Below are 22,733 nucleotides of genomic sequence, written 5' to 3' on the forward strand. Positions count from 1 at the left end.
ATTATGGAATTCAAGTATTGAAGGCTTTATTGGGTAAGATTACATTTATTTTTGCTATTAGGGCTAACTAATGTGATTTGACTTTAAAAAAAACTAAAAGTTATTTTGTGTGTTTTGGGCTTTTACTTACTTTATTTCTTCTTTCTTCCCTCCTCTCCTCCCTGTTATTCGCCTGTGAAATCATCTCATCAGGGATGCGCGTAAGTTCACTTATGAATTTATAGCAAGAAATGAGGAAACTCTTAAAAATAAGCAATGTTCTTAGATGTCTTGTATCCCCACAGTGTTGTTGAATTCAAGATGGAAGAAAGCATGAAAAAGGCTGCAGAGGTTTTGAACAAGCATAGTCTTGGTGGAAGACCATTGAAAGTGAAAGAAGTAAGACGTGCATCTGTTCTTTCAGTATGTTGAATTTGAAGGTGAAGGGGTAGTTCTTAGTCAAGATGTATGGCTGACTCATTTGCAGATAAGAATAATAGACAAAAGGCAGGACGCATCAAACAGGGTGAAAAAAAGTCAGGTTTTTTTATTACCATCAGCATATACTCGAGTTTGAATGTGATTATTAAGACTGAACTTGATTTTAAGACCAGGTGCTGATGGTAGCAATGCAGAACTCGGACAAAGCAAGAGTTTGGCTTTAACTGCAGGTATACTTTCTTGTTTAGTGACTTGAAGAAAAAACCTGCATAAGTATTGTTTGCTTTTCACTGACTTCCCTTTTAATTCTGCATCATGATGAATGTATTCTACAAAAAAAATTCCATGGAATAAGCTGGTTTCTGAAATACTTCAAAGATTTATTTCCATTTTAATGGCTTTGCTGTTGTCAACCAGTATGACGTGCTCAACCGTACCGTGAGTTAATTCTTAACCATTGGCAAGTTTAAAGTTTTATTCCAGCAGTTTGGAACCTGTAGCTGCATTGAAGGTTCAATTAAAAATAAAAAGGGGTTTACTTCAGTGTTAGCATTGACTCTTGGCCTTAGGGTACATGCACTATGTTCTTGGCTAAGCAGGCTTTGTGTTCTGTTGTGCCCTGCCCACTTAATGGTGAGGAGTGAAAGATCTCTGCATGAGTATAAGATAGGAAATATGTGTAGAAGGTCTGCCCTTAGTGACCCGCTTCTTGCTGTGGTCTGAGGAGCACTTGTGAAGAAGGACGGGGACAGCAAGTGGCAGCACTTCTCAGATCTCGCAGCTATTGTAAGTAATGAATTCTGGGAGCAGCAGCCTGCTCCTGGGCGCAAGCCATCTTCTTGCACTGTTGACCTCTTGCTACCCTTTAAAGGAAGGAAGAGGTGAAATGAAAGGTTAGAAAAGCATAGTGGCACCTGGGAGTCGTCAAGTACTGACTTCTCTAAGGGGACCTTGGAAGAAAATGCTACTGACAGTGGGCCGTGTCTGGGTCAGCTTTCCTGTTAATGATATACCATTAGTATTGGAAGTCAGGTTGCCCTTTGGTACCAGTCCTTGAGAAGAAGTGGTTGTAATTTGCCCAGCTCTTCATGAAACTGTTGTCATACTGCAAAATTTCTGCCTGTGCGACACAGAACAGAAGTGATACTTAAATTGGTGAAGAAGCATTTTATCAGTATTAGGGACTTTAGCAATGCTTCCCCCAGCCAAGAGTCCCAGTCTGACTGCGTGGCATGAATTAAGTTATTGTGGATGACCATCGGCATCAGTTTTGCCAGCTGTCTGGTATGTACCTCTCCTTGTTGGCTGTCTCACTGCTGAGGAGCATGAAGGCCTTCCAGTGACATACTAAAAATCTACGTCAGAATAGATAAAGCTCGTTGCCCGATCAGGAGGCTTTAGTTTGTATGACAACCACTCCTGGCTTTCTATTGGAGCTAATCTTGTTTTAAGCAATACCTTATTTTACTAGTGAAATAGGAAATTTAAATTGAGAAGTGACTTGTATTCACTTTAATGTGTTCTCCACCTCAGACTACTATAATTTTCTGTAGTTGAAATAATCATGTGAAAGCTACCTTTCTCCTGTTTTCAAAATGTGCTATTGTTTAGTCTTAAAATTCAGATCAAGATTCAAATTAATTCAAATAGCTTTTATTTTTAAAGCATCTGTATTTCTGACTAATTAATTCTATTTGACATTTCACTTTCTTCAGCAGCCTTGCAGCGCTGGTGCATTTTGCTCACTGAATACAGTGTGACATTTCCAACCTGAGTAACATGAGTTCACCTTGTATGGTGAAGGTGCTTACCTTCACTTTCAGTATAAAGTGAAGTGACAATAATTAATCTTATCTCCTTCCTTGAATTCTTCATCCTATGCTTCATGTTCTCTAGCATGAGAGATTATGTAGTAATAGGGGGATACGTTAAAAGGGTTTTTTTGGGTTAGAAAAGCTGTGTGGGGGTAAAAAAAATAGAAGTATTGCATAAAGCAATCTTCTTGAAATTTTACATGCTTTATCTTGTCTTGTAAAGAAATCCAAGTGCAAGGTAAAGGAATTGGTGCATTGTTTTGAAGATGCCAAGAGTTAGTTGGCATTTGTCTTCCAAAACCTCTCCAATGCTATTCTGGGTTTATCTGTTTCAAAGACTGATGTAACTGTGAGGTTTATTGTTGGTATTGAATAATAGATAAACACTTTCAGAATCCGGGGAAATGCATGAGTAGGCATTGCTTGAAGGGTGCTGCCATATCGGTTAAAAGAAAATAAATTAGTGGATGGCAATGGTATGTGAAGTAGTTGGCTGGAAATCTATAGGGAGCAGACAGCCCTGTAGAAAGGGAAATCCCTTCTCCTTATGATTGTTTTAGTCATACCGCTAAATGCCTGCGAGTTTAGTGGAGTACAGAGGGAACCGAGTACGTTGTTTCTGTTTTGGCAGGATCCCGACGGCGAGCATGCCAGGAGAGCAATGCAGAAGGTGATGGCAGCAGCTGGTGGAATGGGTATTGGTCCAGGCCCAGGTGGCCCCGGCATGATCAATATCCCACCCAGTATACTAAACAATCCCAACATACCCAACGAGATCATTCATGCCCTACAGGCAGGGAGACTTGGAAGCACTGTCTTTGTTGCAAATGTAAGTGCTGTGTAATCTGTGAACAGAATATCTGGGTCTTAACTGAGTTAAAACTAATGAATTGGAAGAAAAACCTTAGACTTTCAGCTCTGTTCCAATGAAACTGAGTAGTAACTTATTTTGTGTCTAGTCTTGTTGATTCTCTGTGCTAGTGAATTTGTAAATTAAGATGTATCCTATATGTTACAGTGTCTGTTAATTTGTATTTCTGAACAAAGCCAAGAACATTGCATTAAGCACTGTAGCATTCTTTATACTATTTAAATTTTATCCTATCTTTGTGAAGACCCTTTGTTTCTTAAGATTGCTGATATTGGGAAAGGAAATGTAAAGCTGTTTTTTTGATGGAAATCTTTCTCATACTTCCAATATCCCTTGTCTTCCAGTTGGATTACAAGGTTGGTTGGAAGAAACTGAAAGAAGTATTCAGCATGGCTGGCGTCGTGGTTCGGGCTGACATTCTAGAAGATAAAGATGGCAAAAGTCGTGGGATCGGCACCGTCACTTTTGAGCAAGCTATAGAGGCTGTTCAGGCTATATGTATCCTTGAAGATTAATGATGGTAAATAGTAGGCAAATAATTTGGTAAATGAAGCGGGATGAAAATATAAACTGTAGTATTACAAGTGAGGATATTGCCATGTCACAGTAAGTCAAGCCTTTGCAGTGGATAGAAAACATAAGGAAAACTGAAAAAGAGGAAAAAAAAGTCCATCTTGAAAGAATTGGTGCTGTTTGATGAGGATCGTTAATAAAGTGGATTCTCTTTCCTGTGTGGATATATGTGTCTCTAGCCCAAATAGTAAATTTCTGTCTCTAGGTTGTAGCTAGTATTAAAATGCAATTTCTGAGAAAATATTTGTCTTAAATTCCTGTGATGGAGGTAAAGAAGGAATGCAACCGATGCATTTGCAATGTGAGATGGCTTGACCGAGTGTATTCCTTTTGCTCCCTGTATCCTTACACTGTGCAAGCAACGGTTTGCTACATAGCCATCCACAAAAACCAAAATGAACAGCAGCGAAGTACAGATGCTATGTGTGTGATCTCTCAGCTTGTGGCTATGTTATGGAAAGGAGGAAAACCCCAAGTTTTTCTTCTGGTACGGATGTTAATTCCATTTGCACATGCATCTAAAGTTAATCCCTGTGGGAGGAAGGCTTATACAGATTTCACATGATTCATTAGCATGGCGTACTTTAAAATTTGGCTATTTGTTGATTTGGAAATGTTGAGAACTCTTACATATTTTCTCCTGTTGTAAATGGCTAAAGTTACTGATGAAACATTTAAACACCTAGGCTGGTTTGGAGTCACGTTTTGAGGGATCTCTTAATGAACTTAATCTCAACCTGTTTTTTAACTTGTGTTTTAAGCCATTCTTTGAATATTCAGTTATTTGGATTCAAAACTTTTAGTTTTGGAGAAGGCAGAAATATTTTTGCTAATCTGACTGTGTTTTTGCACTCTGCATCAGAGAGCACTTTAAACCTTTAAGACTTTGTGGTTCTAGTATGTGAACAATGATCCTTAATGAAGTGATAGCGATGTTTAATGGGCAGCTGCTGTTTGACAGACCGATGCATGTAAAAATGGTAAGTGTGCTCAAATTCTCGCTGCTTTTTGAACTGGTGATTGTGCTCCCGATTTTGGATGATGTGTGGTTTCAAGGTTGGGCAGAGATACTGGGAGGGGGGAATGTGTGACTTGCCTAATTCCTTGTGATGTCAACTCATGGCATTGGGGAAGGTTAATTCTGATTATTTTGCTAAAAACCAATCATAAATACAGTGAAGATTGCTTTAGCTTTAAGTTTCTGTGTCTTAATTAAAAAAAAAAAGGGCAAGGAATAATTTCTTTTCTCACAAACTTTAATGTATTGAATTGTGTTTAGGATGAACGAGCCTTTCCCAAAGGAGACTTCTTTCCTCCAGAGCGACCCCAACAACTTCCTCGTAAGTCTCTCCTGCATGACTGAACATGTTATGTTTTTATTTTGCTGTTCAGCCACTGGGACTCGATCCCAGCCCTAGTACAACTCTGGTTGCAACTTTGGAAAGCTGGGATCCAAATGGTCCGAATAATATCAAAGGGGGAAATAGTAAAGAAGAGCTGCTCAGTCTTATATTTTTTTTTGGCTACTTTTTTCAGCTCATAGCTAGGAGCTTGTCTATAAGCATTATCCCATTCACATTCTCAAGGCTTCCAAATCTCTCAATTGCAATTCAAAGACCCCAATGCCTTGTAAAATTACTGTTAATAGTGGGATTTAATGGAAACATAATTAATCAATCAATAGGGAAAAGTGTGCCTCCTTTTACCTGATGGTATTCTGGGTATCTGATGTTTTTCCTTCAATTGGAAAGGCTGAACCGAGGACCTGAGACTCTTACAAGTCTTCAGGTTTCTAAAGGGGATGTTATCAATGTATATAAATATCAGAAGGGAGGGTATAAAGAAGAGGGAGTCAGGCTCTTTTCCGTGGTGCCCAGTGACAGGGCATGAGGCGGTACGCAGAAACTGAAACACGGGAGACTCCATCTCAATATAAGGAAATAAATTACTGCGAGGGTGGGTGAGTACTGGAACAACAGGTTGCCCGGAGCGGCTGTGGAGTCTCCATCCTTGGAGATACTCAAAAGCTGTCTGTATATGGGTCCTGGGCACCCAGCTCTGTGTGGCCCTGCTTGAGCCTGGGGTTGGAGCAGATGATCTCCAAAAGTCCCTTCCAACCTCAGCCTGGCTGTGATGAGATACTGAAAGTATTGAACAGGAAGAGTCTGGGTTGGAAGGGAAGAACTGGAGGTGGGAGAACACAGGCTTAATTTGTTTAAATACAGCAAAAATGTAAAGCGTGGCTGTTAATGTAACTGTTAATTCAGCCAGTTGCTCTTTTCTTAGGCATGGGAGCCAAACCTGTTGCGTGCTGCCAACTTGCACAATTTTAGTGGTCATTAATCAGTCCATCCCTTAATTAGTTCAGTTTTCTGTGTATCTGTCAAAGCCTTTCTCAGCAGCAGTATTGTTACTGGGTTTTATTGCTGCCTTGACTTTCTATAATGGTATGCCTCTCTTTTTTTTTTTCAAGAGAAAGTCATTGGGTTCCAATTTAATTACCTTTGTATAAAGCTTGATAAATACAAACGGAAGCCTGTTTCTTGGCCTTTATGGGGGCGGGGAAGGGGTATCTTGTGTTGCTTTAAAACAAGGTTCGACACTTGCTGTGTTTATTATGCTGAGCTGTACATGAGGAAGTCCTCTTCTCGTAGGCAAAGAATGCCATTAAGCTGTTGTTTCATGCAAGTGCAAGCAGAGAACTCTTTTCTTCCTGATTGACTATAAGGAAAATATGAGGGCTCTTTCTTCTTTCTTTGGACTGGGGAATCCGTAATTCATTTGGGTACAGGGAGATTCAAAATTATGCCTGGGAATGATATATTTTGTTTGCTCAGAGAAGAGGCTGGCTGTGTGCTCTGAATTCTATAGGTGGCTATCATAATGATAGGTTGAACTTTGTGGTTAAATTCTTACCTACAAGGGAAGAACCTTGGCAAAGGTGGAAATAAGCCATTTCTCAATCAAGGGTAATATTGTGCAAAGGTTAGAAGATCTTAATACTAAATTGCCCACTCTATTCTCCTTAGATTGAGGAGTTGCACAAAATAAGCAGTGTTCTAGCCAGTTATTTTTCAGGAGTCAGCTTAAAACCAACCAACCAAGCAAGTTTTCTCAGTAGTAAGATGGAAAATGGATTATGAGGAAAAAAAAAATATTTGAGAGAGTTTTTAGTATATTTCAAAACACATCAACTCTGAATTTACTATACATTTTCATGCTTTAAGTACACACCCCAAAGTGGGAACACAGCAAGCTTTTTGGAGAATGGAAGTCAATTACTTAAGAATAAAACTTGCTGTTTTGTCAAACTATGGAAAGAAGGCTTTTTTGATATCTGAATATTTTCTTCAGATGGTCTTGGTGGTATTGGCATGGGATTAGGACCTGGAGGTCAACCTATTGATGCAAATCATTTAAACAAAGGCATGGGAATGGGCAACATGGGACCTGGAGGTAAGAAGATTACTCCTATGCTTTTGTTTCATGAGAGCTTTAAGCTGTGTAGAAGGTAGATAGCTTTGTTCTGCCTACACAAAAAGTTGAAGTGTATTAGGAGTGTTAAAGCCAAATGAGTTTTTGTTGAGCAAAGTAATGAGCTTGATAATGGAAACTTGAATTTAACCAACTACTCCATTTTTTTTTCACTGTGGTCAAGGCACAGCTCTCATTTTCTGACTCTTGAGCATGAGCAGCAGACACTGCAAATATACATTAAACTTTGAAAACCATCTGTCACTTTTAACACTTATTAGTGGGCTTGCAAATCTTTGTTTAGGACATGTTTAAATAGCACAAGTTTTAAAGAGCCACCTAAAAAGTAGCACACATTCAGCTTTCAATTTATAAACGCCTATGGGTTTTTCCCCTTTGCTGCTTCATTTTCTAGAAGGAGTGTTGCAATCTACTCAGAGTTATCACATGTAAGCTCTTCAGTCCAAACAGTGGACATGTTGCGTGGTCTCTATTTCTACAGCCAGTCTAATGGCTGAACTCTTGTAGAATGACGTCTGCTATATAAAGCTTTCTCTTTTATTTTGAGGAATGGGAATGGAAGGCATGGGCTTTGGAATGAATAAAATGGGAGGTAAGCTGTGGTTTTTTGACACGTATATAGCTTGGGCTTTCTGTGAGTCATGTAAATGTAGCCATATATGCCTAGCAGGCATTTGTGTTCTTTGAAATCATCAATTTAGTACTAACTTGCTCTTTTTTTAGTATTAATAAAACTGCTTTAGGTGTATGGGGAAGGGTTAATACCTCAGCTAAAACATGACCAATGTATTTTTTTGTTGTGTGACTTGTTAAAACTGCCCTTGTTTTAGGAGGTACGGCGTGACCAAATTCTGACCAAATTTTGTTTTGTGAATCCGTGATACAGAATTATCTTGGTGCCTGTGGAAATGTTGTGTGAAAGCGGCTTATGTGGGTGAAGTGTAGTGTTAAGTTGAAATGCATTGCTAAAGAAATCCTGAAAAATATTTTCTTTTAGGAATGGAAGGTCCTTTCGGTGGCATGGAAAACATTGGTCGCTTCCCAGCTGGAATGAACATGGGCAGAATGAGTGGTAGGTGCTCCTTTTTTGTATATCCAACTCCTGACTTGTCTTCTCTGAAAGTGTAACCCTGGAGAGACTCTTTAGGCTAGTCATTTTCCTCTCCTCAGCTTTTATTGGAAAAAATTAAAAGCTTACAGCTGACACGGTGACCACAAGTCACTTGTGGCCTTGGAGCTGTACAAAACAAGTGATTTGTTGAGGTTGTCTTGAAGGACTAGTTTAGAAAGAGATAAACTGCTCTCTATCTGTGTTCACCAGAAAGACTTCTCCAGAGCAAAGTGGCTGCCTCAAATGTGTTTGTCCGTATTGCGATAAGTCCTGCTTTCCCCTGGGTTTTTGGACCCAAGAAGACATGATAAAATGATCAGGGGAATGTAATAAAAAACTTGCCTTGCTGTTAATCTTTAAAAATTATGCCTGTATTAAAAGGTTCTCTCAAGAGTCATTTAGACATGCTGAAGGAACATCTCAAACTTAATCTTTTCAGAGATGGATCGTGCCATGGGTGGAGGATTTGAAAGAGAATTTGGAAGAAATGAAATGGGAATGTCTCGTAGTTTTGGAGAGACCTTGGAGAGAGGAATAGGTAAGTACACTACGCTAAGTACTTTTACTACCTGCTTTTCATACCTGAAGTGTACATAAAAATTGTGTATGTTTTGTTATAGCAAAATAGATGATATTTTACATATATATATATATTTGCTGTAATAGTTTAGTTTTGCTCAGACTCCTAAGAGCTGTACAGAAGGCAATGGATACACTAGTAGCGATCTGTGGGGCTGTGTAATGGAATTTCAGATGTGACAGCAAACCTTCTGACAGTCTTTAACACACTGCCTTGTGTCTCGAAACTTCATTCACAGTCTTAACACTTAAAGCAGCAATTCAGTTGTGGTCACATTGCTTTTTTTTTAATAGCACAATACAAGAAAAACATTTTTGAGAGGGATAATCTTTAAATAGATAAGCAATATTACGCATTAAGACACTTCTCAAAAAGGGTTACTAGAAGACTAGAAAAAAATAATTTTAGACTGTCGGCTTCTCTGGCAGCTGTCCGTTTTTTTAAAATGCTACTGGTAAGACACTAAACTTTTTTCAGTGAAAACAAAGTCCTGCTCCTTCCTGCTGCCTTTATAACATTTAATTTCCTAACAAGTTGCCCAGTGACTCTGGAAATATTGGACTATTTCAGTAATGAAGTACTTGAAACTGCAGAATTTCTGAGACAAAGTAGGCAGACCCCCCCCCCTTCCCAATTTACATAATTGATTTTATTTGCTTAGTGACTGAATCACAACATTTAATAACCAAGAATTGGCTCTGCCTGCACAGGATTAGCCCTTTTCTGGAAGACTCTAAAAACAAATGCACAATGCTGCTGGCTTTCAGATGAAGAAATACTAAATGTTTATTGCTGTTGTTTCTTCATTTAAAAAAAAAAAAAGCCAACTTGCTTGCACAAGTACAAATGGCATGTAACCCAAAACCATTCTGTGTTATTTAAGATACTACTGAAGCTTGAAATACTGAAGCAGGATGAGAGATATCCGTAAATGTGGCTGCTTCAGTTTTCTTGAGCATAGGCTCACCTTAGGGTTATATATCTTGTTTCTCTTCATGAAGTATACATAAATAATTGAAGTATACGCTTCCTTCAAGGCTTTTTTCCCCTCAGATAAGTATAAAATTCAAGATATTTTTTTTTTACCCGGCTGCAGTGCTAAACTTGAATTGACAGATAAGCTAAAATCCTTCATACAAGAGCAAAATGGTGTAAACTGTTCCTTTTCACTGCAGGAAATAAGACTCCGTAGCAGAGTCAGGACAACTCAGCCAAGGGATTTTATGAAACAAATAGCGAAACCCTCTTCTTGCTTGTGTCTTATGGCACAGGCAACCTTTTTACATTTCTTTCCACATTAGAGGGCCAAGCATGTGTTGTGGCTTTATAATGGCCGTTGTGCTGTGGTTCTTACATCAAATTTGTGTACTTTTTCTTGGAGCTCTGGCAATAAGAGGGCTCTTAAATTTGGGCAAGCTTTTCTTGTAAAAGTCTCCCTGGCTTGGCAGAAGCAATCTGAGTTGCGTGGCAAGGATGATCTGACTTCAGTCCTCTTCCAAGCAATCTGGATTTGAACCGTAATTTCAGTTACTAAATTATTATTACTCTTGCTGTGTAATCCCCCGTGTACCACACAGGAGCAGTAATCTTACAGCGAGCAGTAAGATTATACTTAAAATACTATTTTTGCCACCTAATCTTCCCCTAGGTTTGCATATGCCTCCAAAATTTTCTCCTTTTGTGTGGGTTGTTTTTTTTTTTTTTGGAAGGCTTTATTTGTGTGTACAGAAATTAAACTCCTAGTGAAAGGATAAACGTTTCTCCATCCCAACTATAGCATGTGGTCCGAGATGACTGCGCCCTTGAATCATGTGTTGTAGTCGTGATGGTCTGCGTAATCAACAGTACTCTTATTAACATCTGAAATAAAAACTTTGTTTCATATTCTGCAGCAAGAGAGCACACAGTTTGCAGTCACTTTTCAGAATGATGATGAAGTTTAAAGCATTTCAGTTGTGTAAGCATGCATTAGGGCTTTTTTTTGTGTCCTTGTATGATTACTGATAATCTCTGTGTTGTGTTCCAGGTGGTGGAAATGCCAGCATTCCTGGGATTGAGAGGATGGCACCTGGCATTGATCGTATGGGCTCGGGAATAGAAAGAATACCTTCTGGGATGGGGCATGGGATGGAGAGAGTAGGGTCAGAAATAGACAGGATGGGGCTCGTTTTGGATCGCATGAGTTCCAATGTGGAGCGAATGGGTTCAGGAATTGACCGAATGGCCCCTCTGGGCATAGATCACATCGCTCCTAACATCGAGAGGATGGGCCCAGCTATCGAGAGAATGGGGTCTGGCATAGAGAGGATGGGGTCTGGCATAGGCTTTGGTATCGAGAGAATGGGTGCTGCCATCGACCGCGTCGGCACCACTATGGACAGAATGGGATCAGGTGTAGAACGTATGGGTTCTGGCATGGATAGGATGGGTATAGGGATGGAGCGTATGGTCCCTGCTGGAATGGGAACTGGAATGGGTCAGGTGATAGAGAGAATGCCAGCTGGTTTGGATCGCATAGGTGCCACTCCTATGGAAAGAATAGGAATAGATCGTATGGGTGCTGCTGGCATGGAGAGAATGGGCTTGGAGCGCATTGGAGCCACTAATATGGAGAGAATGGGTCCTGCTATGGGACAGGGCATGGGAGCAGGCATAGATCGAATGGGACTTGCAATGGGAAGCAATTTTGAAAGAACAATGGACATGGAACGTGGAAACTTTGCAGGCAATTTTGCAGGCTCCCTTGGAGGAACTGGAGGACCTGCAGCTGGGGTGGCCAGGAAAGCCTGTCAGATATTTGTGAGAAACGTGAGTAGCCTTCTTCCTACCTCTCCTTCCTCCTGAAATGAATTGGTACTGATGTGTTGATCTCATCTGTGCTCGGTTAACTTCAGTCAGAATATCCAATATTGGATGCTGACAGAGGTGGAGTTAGGTTGGCTTTTGTGAGTTGAAGCCATTTCCTTAATGGGAGAAGAGCTCTGCATCTGTAAATGAAGATGCCAAACAGTGGCTGTCCCCGGGTGGAAAATGTGGTTTTTGAAGAGTTGGCAGCACTTGCAAGTTCTTCAGCAGATCCTCAGTAATGGTCTGTTCTTCTCTTTTTCACAGCTGCCTTTTGATTTTACATGGAAAATGCTGAAAGATAAATTTAATGAATGTGGTAAGTTACTTCAAGTCTCAGTAATTATCAGTGATGAATATGAATTAAAAGAGTAACTCCTGGATCTGTATGTCCCTGACACTAGTATCTTAACGAAAATTTCACTCAGACTTACTGAAATACTAGATCATTACATTGACAGGTGTTGTGAGGATGTTTACCATCCCTGATATACCAGCAAGAGTTCTGCAGTGTTGAAAAGAAATGAATTCTGGCCAGTTGATAACCCAGTTAACACATGCTTTTTTTTCCTTGAGCATCTGTTCCCTTCTCCAACTCAGGGGCTGGGTTTATCATGTAGCCTCTTTGGAGTTGCAGAAAGAGGTAGGAATAAAGATATGGAAGTCCTGAGAACTGCTGAAAAGCACCTGCACAGATTCTTTATATCTAAATGAACATAGTTGTCTGGGAAAACTGGCCTTAAATTATCAAAAAATAAAATATATATTCTGAATTCAGCTACTGACTGTTGAATGTGCTGTTCAGCTTCAGGATGTTTTTTGATGGCAGCCGTTGCTGTGCTCAGACCTTGCTCCCTAATATCTCGTGCTTCTTGTCCGATGGCAAAAACCAAGTCCCAGCCTCATCAGTTGTGATGCCAAGTGTGTGTTCACAAGTTAGACAGGGCTCGTTAACTTGTGTTTTCCTCCATTCATCTGCTGCTCGTGCTGCTGCTCGAGTGAGAATTGAGAGGAATGGTTTGAATTAATTCCCCTCTCAAACCAGGAACACTTCTTTTAAAACAATGATTTGGTAAAGCTCTCCCGCAGCTTTAAGTTTCACAGTAGTGGTAGATTCTAAAGGTGTATTTTCTGTGTCTTGAGGTAGAGGACTATGACTTGATAGAGAATTACGGAGCACCTGCTAGGTTAAACCAGACCCTTTCTTTTCTTTTCAAGGTCATGTGCTGTATGCTGATATCAAGATGGAGAATGGGAAGTCGAAAGGCTGTGGTGTGGTTAGATTTGAGTCCCCAGAAGTAGCTGAGCGAGCCTGCCGTATGATGAATGGGATACAGCTCCGTGGGAGGGAGATTGATGTGCGAATTGATAGAAATGCTTAAGTAGTTGCCTTTTTAACACTGAAACCAGATTTTTGAATTTGTATTTTTTCTTGTTAACCATTTTAATTTGACTGGATGTAAAGGTGTTAAAACAATTCAGTTGCTTTCTGGAGTAATTTTAATTACTTTTTTAACAAATGGATTTCCATTTTACTGTTTTTTGCATTGAAACTGCAATGTGCACAATCTTTTTTTGTAGTTGTGGCATCTTGTTGACATTACAGATGTAAACAGTATGACTTTGATAATAAATGCAAGTTAAAGATTTCAGTCACAGCATCCGTTACTGGCAGCCCATCCTATGCTTGCAAAACTATCTGTAAACTGAGCTCAGTAAACTAGAATTTGTATTCTCTTGTGAAGTGTCAAGAAAGAATGTTCCTCATGGTTGTCGGTTTATGACGGTATGAATTGGGCTTTAAAACGGTGCATTTGTGTTAGTGTTTGAATGTCTTCGGGGTGTGTGGGCCTTCCCTTTCCTGTATTCAGACCTAATCCATGACCACTCTTAGCAGAAGGCTGATAGCTTAATTTTTCTCCAGTGGCAATGCTGATTTTAAAAAAGAAATAAATAAAATATCCTCTACTTTCAGCTGTGTCAGTGCCATTCTGGAGGCCTGAACTGAAAAGGGATTTAAAAACCTGATATTTTTTTTTTCAATGGGGAGCATTTCAGCAGGGGCCACGCACGCAGGTGTACTGGTTCCAGCTGAAAGGCAGATGTCAGCTTTTCCTGCAGAAATATAGTTTTAATAACACAAAGCAAAAGTGATTATTTTTGAGTGGCAATTCTTGTGGCAGGAGAGCTGAAGCTTTCTGCCAAAGACCAGAATTTCTTGCCCCTGAGCTATGTGGCCTCAAAATTAAGTTGTTCTTACAGTAATGGGAAATAAGAAGAGATTCTGAGGGTGGGCTTGATTCCATCAGCAGGACGGCGTTGGCTCAGAGGCAGCGATTGACCCTCGATTATCTCAATATATTGATATCTCTATGCTACTGAGCAAGTGAAGAGTGAGGACCACTGTTCCCTCTGTCACCTAGACTATATTCTAGCTGTTTGAAGTGTAATCCACTGTAATTATTAAGCTTTAGCTTATTCCACATGTGTCTGATGAAAGGCAGCCTGGCGCTGTCTGTACTCTGCTTTACCGTGCTGCTGGGTTGTGCCGCAAGAGCCAGAGCGGTCAGAAATGTGGAAAAATAGCTTGAAATGGCTCTTAAAAACTGATGGAATGCTACTATAAGGGGAAAAGAAGTCATAATTTGGTCTTGGTCTGTTAACCCTTTCCCATAAGCTTTGCAATAACGCACTCTCCAGAACACATCGAGTTTCAGTTTTGCCTTTGCTTTCTCCATCCGGAAAATCTCAAATAAGAGGTTCCTGCCCTTTCTGACAGCCCCTTACGCCTGTGGAAGTAGTGGTGCGATGAAATTGCTGACTTAAACTCAGTTATCTTTTTTTTTTTTTTATATTGCAATTCATTAATGAAGTTCCGTTGAAAGGGAAGCGCAGGAACCTCAGCCCAGCCTTGCCATGGTGGAAAATGTGGTGAGGGGCCACGTGTGAGTGGGGTGCATTCACCACAGCCCTTGCTGGGGAGGGGGCGGGCGGGAAATGCTGCTGTGCTGGAGGAACCGGTACTTCACTTGCTATTTTGTACTTTGGAGAGAGAAGAAAAAAAAACAACCTGAAAAACCCAATTCTGCTGCATTTTGCTTCACAATAAAACCGTTAGTTAAAGCCTTGTTGGCGTTTCCTTGGGGCGGGTGGGCACGGCGGGGCTGTCGGTGCAGCTGCGGTAGGAGAGAACGTCCTTGAGGCAACGCAGGAACCCGAAAAATTTTGAAAAGGAAAGAAAAATAATGGCGGGAAATTAATCCCCGCCCGCTTCCCGCCATCGCCCCGGCCACGTGGCTGCCGGCCGGCGCGCGGCAGTGACGTCAGCGCGCGGCGCCGCCCGAAGGTCACGGGCCGGGCTGGGAAGATGGCGGCGGGGGCCGGAGGCTGCCGGGTGAGCGGGGGGCGGGAGCCGAGGACTGAGTCGGGCCGGGCCCGCAGAGACGCCGTGGGGCTGAGGGGGAGCGGCGGGAGATAACGCTGGGCCGCCGCTGCCGACTCATGAGGTGCGGCCCGGCTTCCTCCGGCGCTGGAGGTGCCGTGAGGGGGGAGCGCCGGGGCTTGGTGGTGCCGGGCCGGCACGGAGAGAGCCCGGTGCGGGCGGGTGCTGCCCGGAGAGGCGGCCCGGTGCCGGCTCCCTCCTCTCCCCTCTAACCTCTGCCCGGCGGTACCGGAATGGCTGAAGGGCCGGGGCACCGGGAGGCGGCCGAGGCACCGGGGCGGGCTGATACCGGGGCCGCTGAGGTGGGGGACACCGCGGAGGGCCCGTCCCACCCTGGCCCGGCTCCGGCCCCGGCCCTGGCCCTGCCTGCGGGCTGCCGGGTCCCGGCTCCTCTCCCCACTTCAGCGGGCCTGCTTGTGCCGCCACCGAGCTCAGCGAGGGACGGCCCCGTCCGGCCCAGGTCGGTCTTGGAGCCTCCAGAGCTCTCTGTGATGAGCCGCTCTGCTGGTGACCTCTTGCAAGGTTTAAATTTAAACCTGGGTTAAATTATTTTTCCCCTGGGTCGAGTGGGTGAATGGATGCGTGTGAATTAAATGCAAAGGTTCTGGCTTTAAAAGCCACTTTGTGGTGCGACAGGCTTTGAAGGTGGTCGATCTTCTTTTCTGCCCAAAGCTAAACGTCGGATTAAGCATTTCTGCTCAGTAGCGTGGAAGAAACATGCCTTTTGGTCAAGAGCTGCGATCAGTTGAATCCAGCAGGCAGTCTGCCCTGGGTTTTAATGCCATTCTTACAGTTAATATACGTTTTTGAGTTATACATATAATTTCTAGTTTGTTCTTGCTTGCTTCAAAGCCTGACCCTAATGATGGCTTGGGCAGCAAGGTTCGAGGATAGGCTGTGGAGAGCCTTGTTTTAAACTTTAAGCTAGTGGAACTTAGCTATCCCTACAGAGGTAATAAGTAAAAGGGAGCTGAATTTAAAAGGTGTGAGTTAATAGAAGTGTTGAAACCAGTGAGTTAATGTAACGCATGTCTTCGGGCCAGCAGGATGTGTGGGGCAGTTACACCATTGCTGCTTCTCAGTCTGGATTTAGCCCGTGGTGTTTGGCAGTGCCGCCACTGATGCCACAGGACCAGACGGTGCTGCTCTTTACAAAACCTCTTCAACGTCTAAGGAGCCTGGTAAAGAGTTGGACTTATTATTGTGAGCTTGGACACAATAGTCTCAGCTTAAAAAATAATTTTCCAGAGTTTTTTAATGGCAAAGCCTGTTTTATTTGTCCATGTTTTGTTTTGTGGGTATTTTTTATTTTTTAGGGGGAGCAGTTTGAGAGATGGTCTTGCAGAGAAAGAGCTTGGGTTGCACGGCTCGGTAAGAACGGGAGGTTAGTTTGAGGAAAAAGGTGCAGCTTTTGCTTGTCTGGAGGCCGAGGATAGGCCGAATAGGTTTGTCCCAGAATGTGGGAAAGAGGAGCTATGTCAGTGCTGAGAGACCATTTTAAGGGAGTAGAGACAAGAATCTGCAAGCTCTGCATAGACTGCTCTCAGTGTCAGAGGATGGACCGAAGGATTTGCCACATGATGCAAGAATTTGCAACTTGTGATCTCGGGAAGTTGCAGTGGAATTTCTCAGTGATCATTCCGTGAGCTAATGTATCTGTTCTGTGGCTTGGGACAAAAGGTGTTTATCTCTGACTTCAGGCAGCACAAATATATACAGAAGGGTCCTGGCTGTCTTCCACGGTTGGGAGAAAGTTCTATTTGAAGCCAGTTTTCCTGGAAAAAACAATGTGCTTCTCACCACTAACAGGTGTTTCAACTCAAGGATGGATTTACTTGTGCATCACTGTTTTAATAAAATCACGATTCTGTGAAGCCATGTACGTTTTCTCAAGTGATTGCGAAAGGTGCATTGCCCCGTTTTGGGCTGCAACTTTGCTTTTATCAAAATGAACCTTGTAGGTGGATAGAACGCTGCTCAAACGCATACAGAGTTTTTATGGGTGACTCTTACCAAACCAGCCTGCAGCGTTTCTCGGCAGCACTTAGGCTGTGTTCCCGGAAGATCGGTGAATATTTGCGATATTCTTTCCTTTTTTCCTTGGCTCTTTAAGACTGCTGTCATGTGTGTTGTGCGCTAACCCGATCTTATTTTTGCCTTGCAGAAATGTCTCATCAGTGGCATATGGCTCATATCCAGGAGATCCCCAGTTCCCGCAGTCCACACGGGTACAGTGTACAGGATGAGCAGGCCGGTTTTAGACATCCATCAGGTTGGTTAGCAGCTGATTTATTTTTTTTTATTTCAGGCCAAAAGCGTTTTCCCATTAGAGTACTGATCGACCAGATGTGGGTATGTTTCTGAGAAGCACCAGTTCCAGGTTGCAAGTTTCCACTTTTTAAGATGACGAACTCGAGGAGTGTTGTAGTAGCTGAGTCCGAGTGACAGAGTTCAGGAGTGGTGCTACGGTACCTTCATCTACCACATTGTTTAAGCCTGAACTAACCTCCAGAGTTAAACTCCTGGAGAAGCATCTTTTAATGGCTATATAGACGTACTTCACAGAGCATTAGAAATGTGTTGGATGGGCTGTTCTGTCAGTAAGCTCCTTCTTTTTCAAGGTAGCTTTATGTTTTCCACAACATTTAATACATTAGAAGTGACCCCGTGCTTGGCTTAACTAAATCTACCTGCTGGCTTTGATATTTGTTTAATTTAATGTCTCTTTGGATTCTACAACATGTAATGATTTTCTTTAGTCTAGATGCTACTCTTCCGGAGGAAGGAAGGGTTTTATATCTGGTTTTGTGGAGAACATCAAACAGGAATTAGCAAAAAACAAGGAGATGAAAGAAAGTATTAAAAAATTCCGAGATGAAGCAAAAAAGCTGGAAGAATCTGATGCGCTTCGAGAAGCGAGGAGGAAATACGTAAGTCGTCTTCATGAATTCCTTTGAAGTTTTCATTGCCCGGTCACTGAGCTATTACTGCTCTGAAGGTAAATCTGAATCTTTCTGCAAATGAAGTGTTTAGTTCAGCATGCCTGTTTTTATGAGAAGTTCTGCTTGGCTGGAAATGCTGACTGGTAAATGGATGCCTTAGGATGATTTGGGGTTTTTTTTTTAGTGGAAAATCTTTCCAGCAGACCCTTCACTGGATTTCCTAAATAACGAGCAGATAAAATAATGAGACATTTAGATACTGCCAGCGTTAAATTTAATACTTCTTTTGCGTTATTTGAAGAACTATAAACAGCGTTACTTGCAGAAATGAAGTGCTGATGCTGGTTACCGAAGTAGCGTGCTCCCTAAGGTGTAGCTCTTTTTGCCCTCAATTACAGTGTTAATGGGGCGTGCTCTGTGCTAAACTGCCTCTGAGTATTTTCTGACCTCACGGTTAAATGCAGCGTGTTTGGTTTTTTTTTTTTTCCCACAGAAAACCATTGAATCTGAAACAGTGAAGACCTCAGAAGTGATTAAAAAGAAACTTGAAGAAATAACTGGTACAGTTAAAGAGGTAAAATGCGGCTATGGAAGAACCTTTCCCTAAGGCAGTTATGTCATTCCCTAAGGTTATGTGTTCTGTGTGCATGTGAATTATAACACCCTTTTTTCTTGGGTGAAAGGTGGTTGCTATTCCAAAGGTGATCACTGTTCTGAATCTTTAAGGCTGGAGTCATTAAGAAAATTACACAATAGCATATGATAGATTTATTGAGTTAGTGTACGGTCAGCGGACAGGCACTATCCAATGAATCCTCTCAGATTTGGAGACGGTCCTTATGGTTCTGCATTATCTATCAGTGAAAAAAGCCTCAAGGTGGTTCTTCCACTGTAGGGTGGTTAGAGCAATGCTGAAAGATCACCCTGGAAAATGGTTTAGGAGATGTAATGCTCTTCTTGACAATTTTTGCTACTAATGTGATGGGGCTTCGGGCTTCTTATTGCATGTTGGAAAAGACTTGCAACATCAGAGGCTCCAGGCGTTGTACGTAGAAGTGCTGGTGGTGTAGTTGAGTTGCTCTCCTCTAAGTTACCATGCTGTGAGGGATCCCATGGCTCTCTGTATCTTGGGAATAAGGAAATGCCTGGAGGAGAAGGCATCATTCTTACCTGACAGGTACGAGTGTCTTCTGTTCTAGGCTCAGACCCTGTGCCGATGTAGATCTGCTTTTAAGCAATTGAATTCAAGTTATTTTCTTAGGGTGGGACTAAGCACTGCAGCTTGTGCTCACTTCCTCGGTTTCTTGTCTGAGTTCAACCAGGCAGCAGATGTACTTGAGCGTTTGGTGTGTTGTCTCTGGAATAAATTTCTGAGGAGTCTTCCTGGTAGTATGTTAATTATGGAATAAATCAGGTGCGTGTGGCACCTGTGGAAGCTGATCTGCAGTGTTACAGTGCCTGTGAATTCAGCTGCTGCAAAACTGGGCTATTTGGGCAGTCCTTGGTGGGGTGCAAGACCTTTCATTGCTTATTCCCCCTTTTCTGCCCCCTTCTCAGCACGGGCACCATGGGGAAGTCAAGGAGGCCCCATCCATTCGGCGTTGCCCCCAGATGGCATCCAGAGGAAGCAGGGAATGACTCGCAGGCCAGGGTAACCCAGGGATTCCTGCGTGCTCAGGCTGCACTGCCTGCTGTGGGTCTCCAGGGCTGTGATGAAGAGAGATCAGATCTAGGCGAGGACAACGCTGGTCCTACACACTCCTCTGTGGCCAAAGTGCCTGCTAGTCAGCTGGCTCGAAGATCTGCTGCTGGGTTTAACAACAGCCTTCCTTGCGCTGCAGCCCTGTCCGTACCCAGGAGATGGCGCCGAGCCTGAGGAGTTGGAGAAAGGCTGTTTTTGCAGTGTCTGCCACCCTGACAGTTACTCCCAGGCACCCGAGTCTTGTTTTTCCCTCCTACTAATTAGAGTAATTAAATCAGCAGTGACTGAAAACTTACTGCTCTTTCTCTTAACGAGAGTACAAGAATTTCTGCAGTAAGTTACAGCTGAGAGGTACTTTGGGAGGCTATTCCTTATCTGTCAGTTGAAGGGCATGGCCTTCATGCCCATAGCTGGGCTGCTTTGGAGCAGGGTGAACTTGGCTGTTTTCAGCAGTGGTTTAAGATCGAAGCCTGTGTGATTGTTCCTAACACTCGCAGTCCGGTGCAGGTTCCCCGCTGAGAAACAGCCAGCCAAACACTGGGCTGAAACTGTGTGCGATGTGAAGTTTGTGAGGACCCGATCCCTGCTCTCTGCTGTGCTCCTTCTCTCTGCCTAAGTCTGCCTTGGTGTAGCAGCTTAACTGGGCGTGCGGTTACGAGCTGGACATAGTGTTCTTTGCTGACGTGGACATAGCCAGTATCTTTTCAGTACTGTTGAGGGTGCTGTAAGCATCCTTATTAGCAAAATCTCATTGAAAACCAGAGAAAACCATTATCCTGTCATTTCTCTTCCTCTGAGGTTGTGGCTTGTGATCCATCCAGGATTGGTTGCCTGATGCCAGTGAGATTTCTGAGACCCTCGAGGGTATGACGTGTGCTGGTGTAGAATGAAAGGGTGACCAGCTACTGGCAGAGTTCTTTTAACCTCTTCCATATTAGATCCTGGCTCTGTAAACACAGGCAAAGTGATGTACATGAAGATATTGGATTAAGAAAAGTGTTTCTAATTTTGCAGGGAGTTGCATAGCAGAGAGTTATCTCAACCACTTCTATACCTTCTCTTAAGGAGCAAGAAGTACCTGATTGTTTCAAAGGAAAGGGCTGGGGTATTTTAACTCTGGCATCATTGGTCCTTCTCTTTGATGTCAAGAAAAAAAGAATATATTTTTTTTAAAATCCATGGGTACCAGCTATTACAAATGTGTATGGTGCCATGAATAGTCAAATTTGTTGTTCTGTGCAGAGTTGTTGGCCAGAGCCGCAGTGCCACACCACGGTGTCCCAGTAAGTCTCCTCTGTGACATGTAACTGTATGTTCACCTTCGGTTTTGTTAGTTTTGTCGTGTGTGCATTAGAAAGTCTTTAACGTTCACAAAGAGGAGTTACTCAAAATAAATTTTCACTTGTTTCACCTGAAATGACTTTTTCTTTCCTGTTTTCTTTTGTTGCAGAGTTTGGATGAAGTAAGTAAGAGTGATATTGGCCGAAAGATAAAGGAAGGTGTGGAAGAAGCCGCAAAAACAGCAAAGCAGTCCGCAGAGTCGGTGACAAAAGGAGGGGAGAAATTAGGCAAGACAGCAGCCTTCAAAGCTATTTCTCAGGTACGTAAGTCCTGTGCCTCTGTAGGACCCAGTGCTGCAGGCACAGCTTGTTAACACAAAAGTTAGTGTGCGAGTTTGTGCTGAGTATAAAATCAAATGCAAAACTCTTACAGCAAGGCCTTGCGAGCCATTGGAATAAGCTGATAAATTCAGGAGGTGCGTTTTGCAGGTCTAGCGTTCACTCGGCAACCCTAGAACAGTCTAAGCCCAGAGTAGCTGAGCTTCTGCTGAAGTGAGTTACTGGAAAAATTGGTTGCCGTGCTTGTGGAGCAGATGTCTTCTGTAGACAGATACCAGTGGTACTCTTGGGAACAAACTGGCTTGCTTAAAGCCCTCCTTTTCTAGAAAATATCTGAGTGCTCGTATGTTTTGATGTCAGCCAGTCAACTGGTAATTAGCCTAAAAAGAAGTGTTCCCCTTGATTGGTTTCTCACGCCTCCTCTGAAGCATTGGCTTTCGCCCTTGTAAGAGGAGACACTGGGCCAGATGGAGCGTCAGTCGTGTCAGTTCCTCTCTTTCTGTGTTTCTAATAAGACGTCGTCTGCCAAAGGTCACTTCTAGCCATAGCCGCAGATCACATTAGACACTATTTTTTATTTTTTTGTCTTTGTCTGTAATGAAACCTGTTATCTTGCTCCAGCAGCCTCCTAATCTGAGAACTGTTTGTTCCTTCTATGAAACATGCTGCTAGGCCAGATCTTATAAGCAGGGAATGATTTTATGGGACCTTAAAGTAAATTTTTTGAGGCTTAAAGATTTGTTTTCCCTGTAAACAGATAAACCTTTTGATTCATTCTCAGGTTTAACTGATTCACAGAGCTTTTATAGGCTGCGAGCAGTTCTTGTAGCTTTGCTATGATTTCTAATATGTATGAAGAATTTAGAATACTTAGTCTATTGATTCAGAAAACCAAATATGCCACCTTAAAAATTGTAGCAGTAGTCCCAGTTTGAGATCTCCATTGCTTCAGTATTTAGGAGATGTTTTATTTTTATAATCTGGACCTAACTGGTATCCACAGGGGCTTGTTCTTTTCTCTGCCAGGTCCCTCTGATGGTCTTTTATAGTCAGCAGGAGCAGGCTGAGCTTTGGAGCTTTTTATTTGCTTATCCTTGGTGCATAAAGTCACCTAAACTGCGGTTTCTGCTTCGTATCAGATCTCTGGCATCTATTCTGTATAGGCCCTCAGTATCGTTATAACTTTCTTAAGGAAAGAGTCACCTTGGCTTTCAGCAGGGGAGGAGGGCTCTTGCTGGCAAAGTTGTGTTGGACACTTTGTGTGTTGTCCAGAAACTTCCTGCATAAAACAAAGTTGAAAAATAACAGCCCCCATAAAGC

General features: G+C 42.5%; 2 protein-coding genes across 8 annotated transcripts in view; both read left to right on the top strand.

Annotated features, from left to right (window-relative positions):
• The first annotated feature begins 66 nt into the window (after positions 1-66).
• HNRNPM (heterogeneous nuclear ribonucleoprotein M) lies at positions 67-13,369 on the top strand. Of its 5 annotated transcripts, XM_054181747.1 has the most exons (14): positions 67-200; positions 285-402; positions 2,866-3,063; positions 3,450-3,603; positions 4,609-4,658; positions 4,958-5,018; positions 7,033-7,134; positions 7,721-7,765; positions 8,171-8,245; positions 8,724-8,822; positions 10,891-10,944; positions 11,590-11,672; positions 11,976-12,027; positions 12,927-13,369. In XM_054181747.1, the coding sequence occupies exons 2-14, from the start codon at positions 301-303 to the stop codon at positions 13,088-13,090; spliced, it is 1,239 nt and encodes a 412-aa protein (XP_054037722.1). In that variant the 5' UTR covers positions 67-200; positions 285-300; the 3' UTR covers positions 13,091-13,369. The 5 variants fall into 5 exon arrangements, with proteins under 5 accessions (XP_054037722.1, XP_054037718.1, XP_054037719.1 ...); XM_054181743.1 differs by having other exon boundaries at positions 10,891-11,672; XM_054181744.1 differs by having other exon boundaries at positions 285-378; positions 10,891-11,672.
• A 1,662-nt stretch (positions 13,370-15,031) lies between these two features.
• TIMM44 (translocase of inner mitochondrial membrane 44) overlaps positions 15,032-22,733 on the top strand; it is a 28,892-nt gene continuing 21,190 nt past the window's right edge. Inside the window, exons 1-5 of one of the 3 annotated variants that reach the window (XM_054182071.1) lie at positions 15,032-15,102; positions 17,315-17,422; positions 17,910-18,080; positions 18,586-18,666; positions 21,245-21,394. In XM_054182071.1, coding sequence (XP_054038046.1) covers positions 15,076-15,102; positions 17,315-17,422; positions 17,910-18,080; positions 18,586-18,666; positions 21,245-21,394 — 537 coding nt within the window. In that variant the 5' untranslated portion in view covers positions 15,032-15,075. Of the gene's footprint in view, positions 15,103-15,712; positions 16,332-17,314; positions 17,423-17,909; positions 18,081-18,585; positions 18,667-21,244; positions 21,395-22,733 lie in introns of those variants that run through there. The other 2 variants (XM_054182072.1, XM_054182070.1) reach the window with 2 other exon arrangements.

The sequence above is a fragment of the Rissa tridactyla genome, chromosome 22 (assembly GCF_028500815.1).
Source record: "Rissa tridactyla isolate bRisTri1 chromosome 22, bRisTri1.patW.cur.20221130, whole genome shotgun sequence".
In the NCBI taxonomy this organism is placed as follows: Eukaryota; Metazoa; Chordata; class Aves; order Charadriiformes; family Laridae; genus Rissa; species Rissa tridactyla.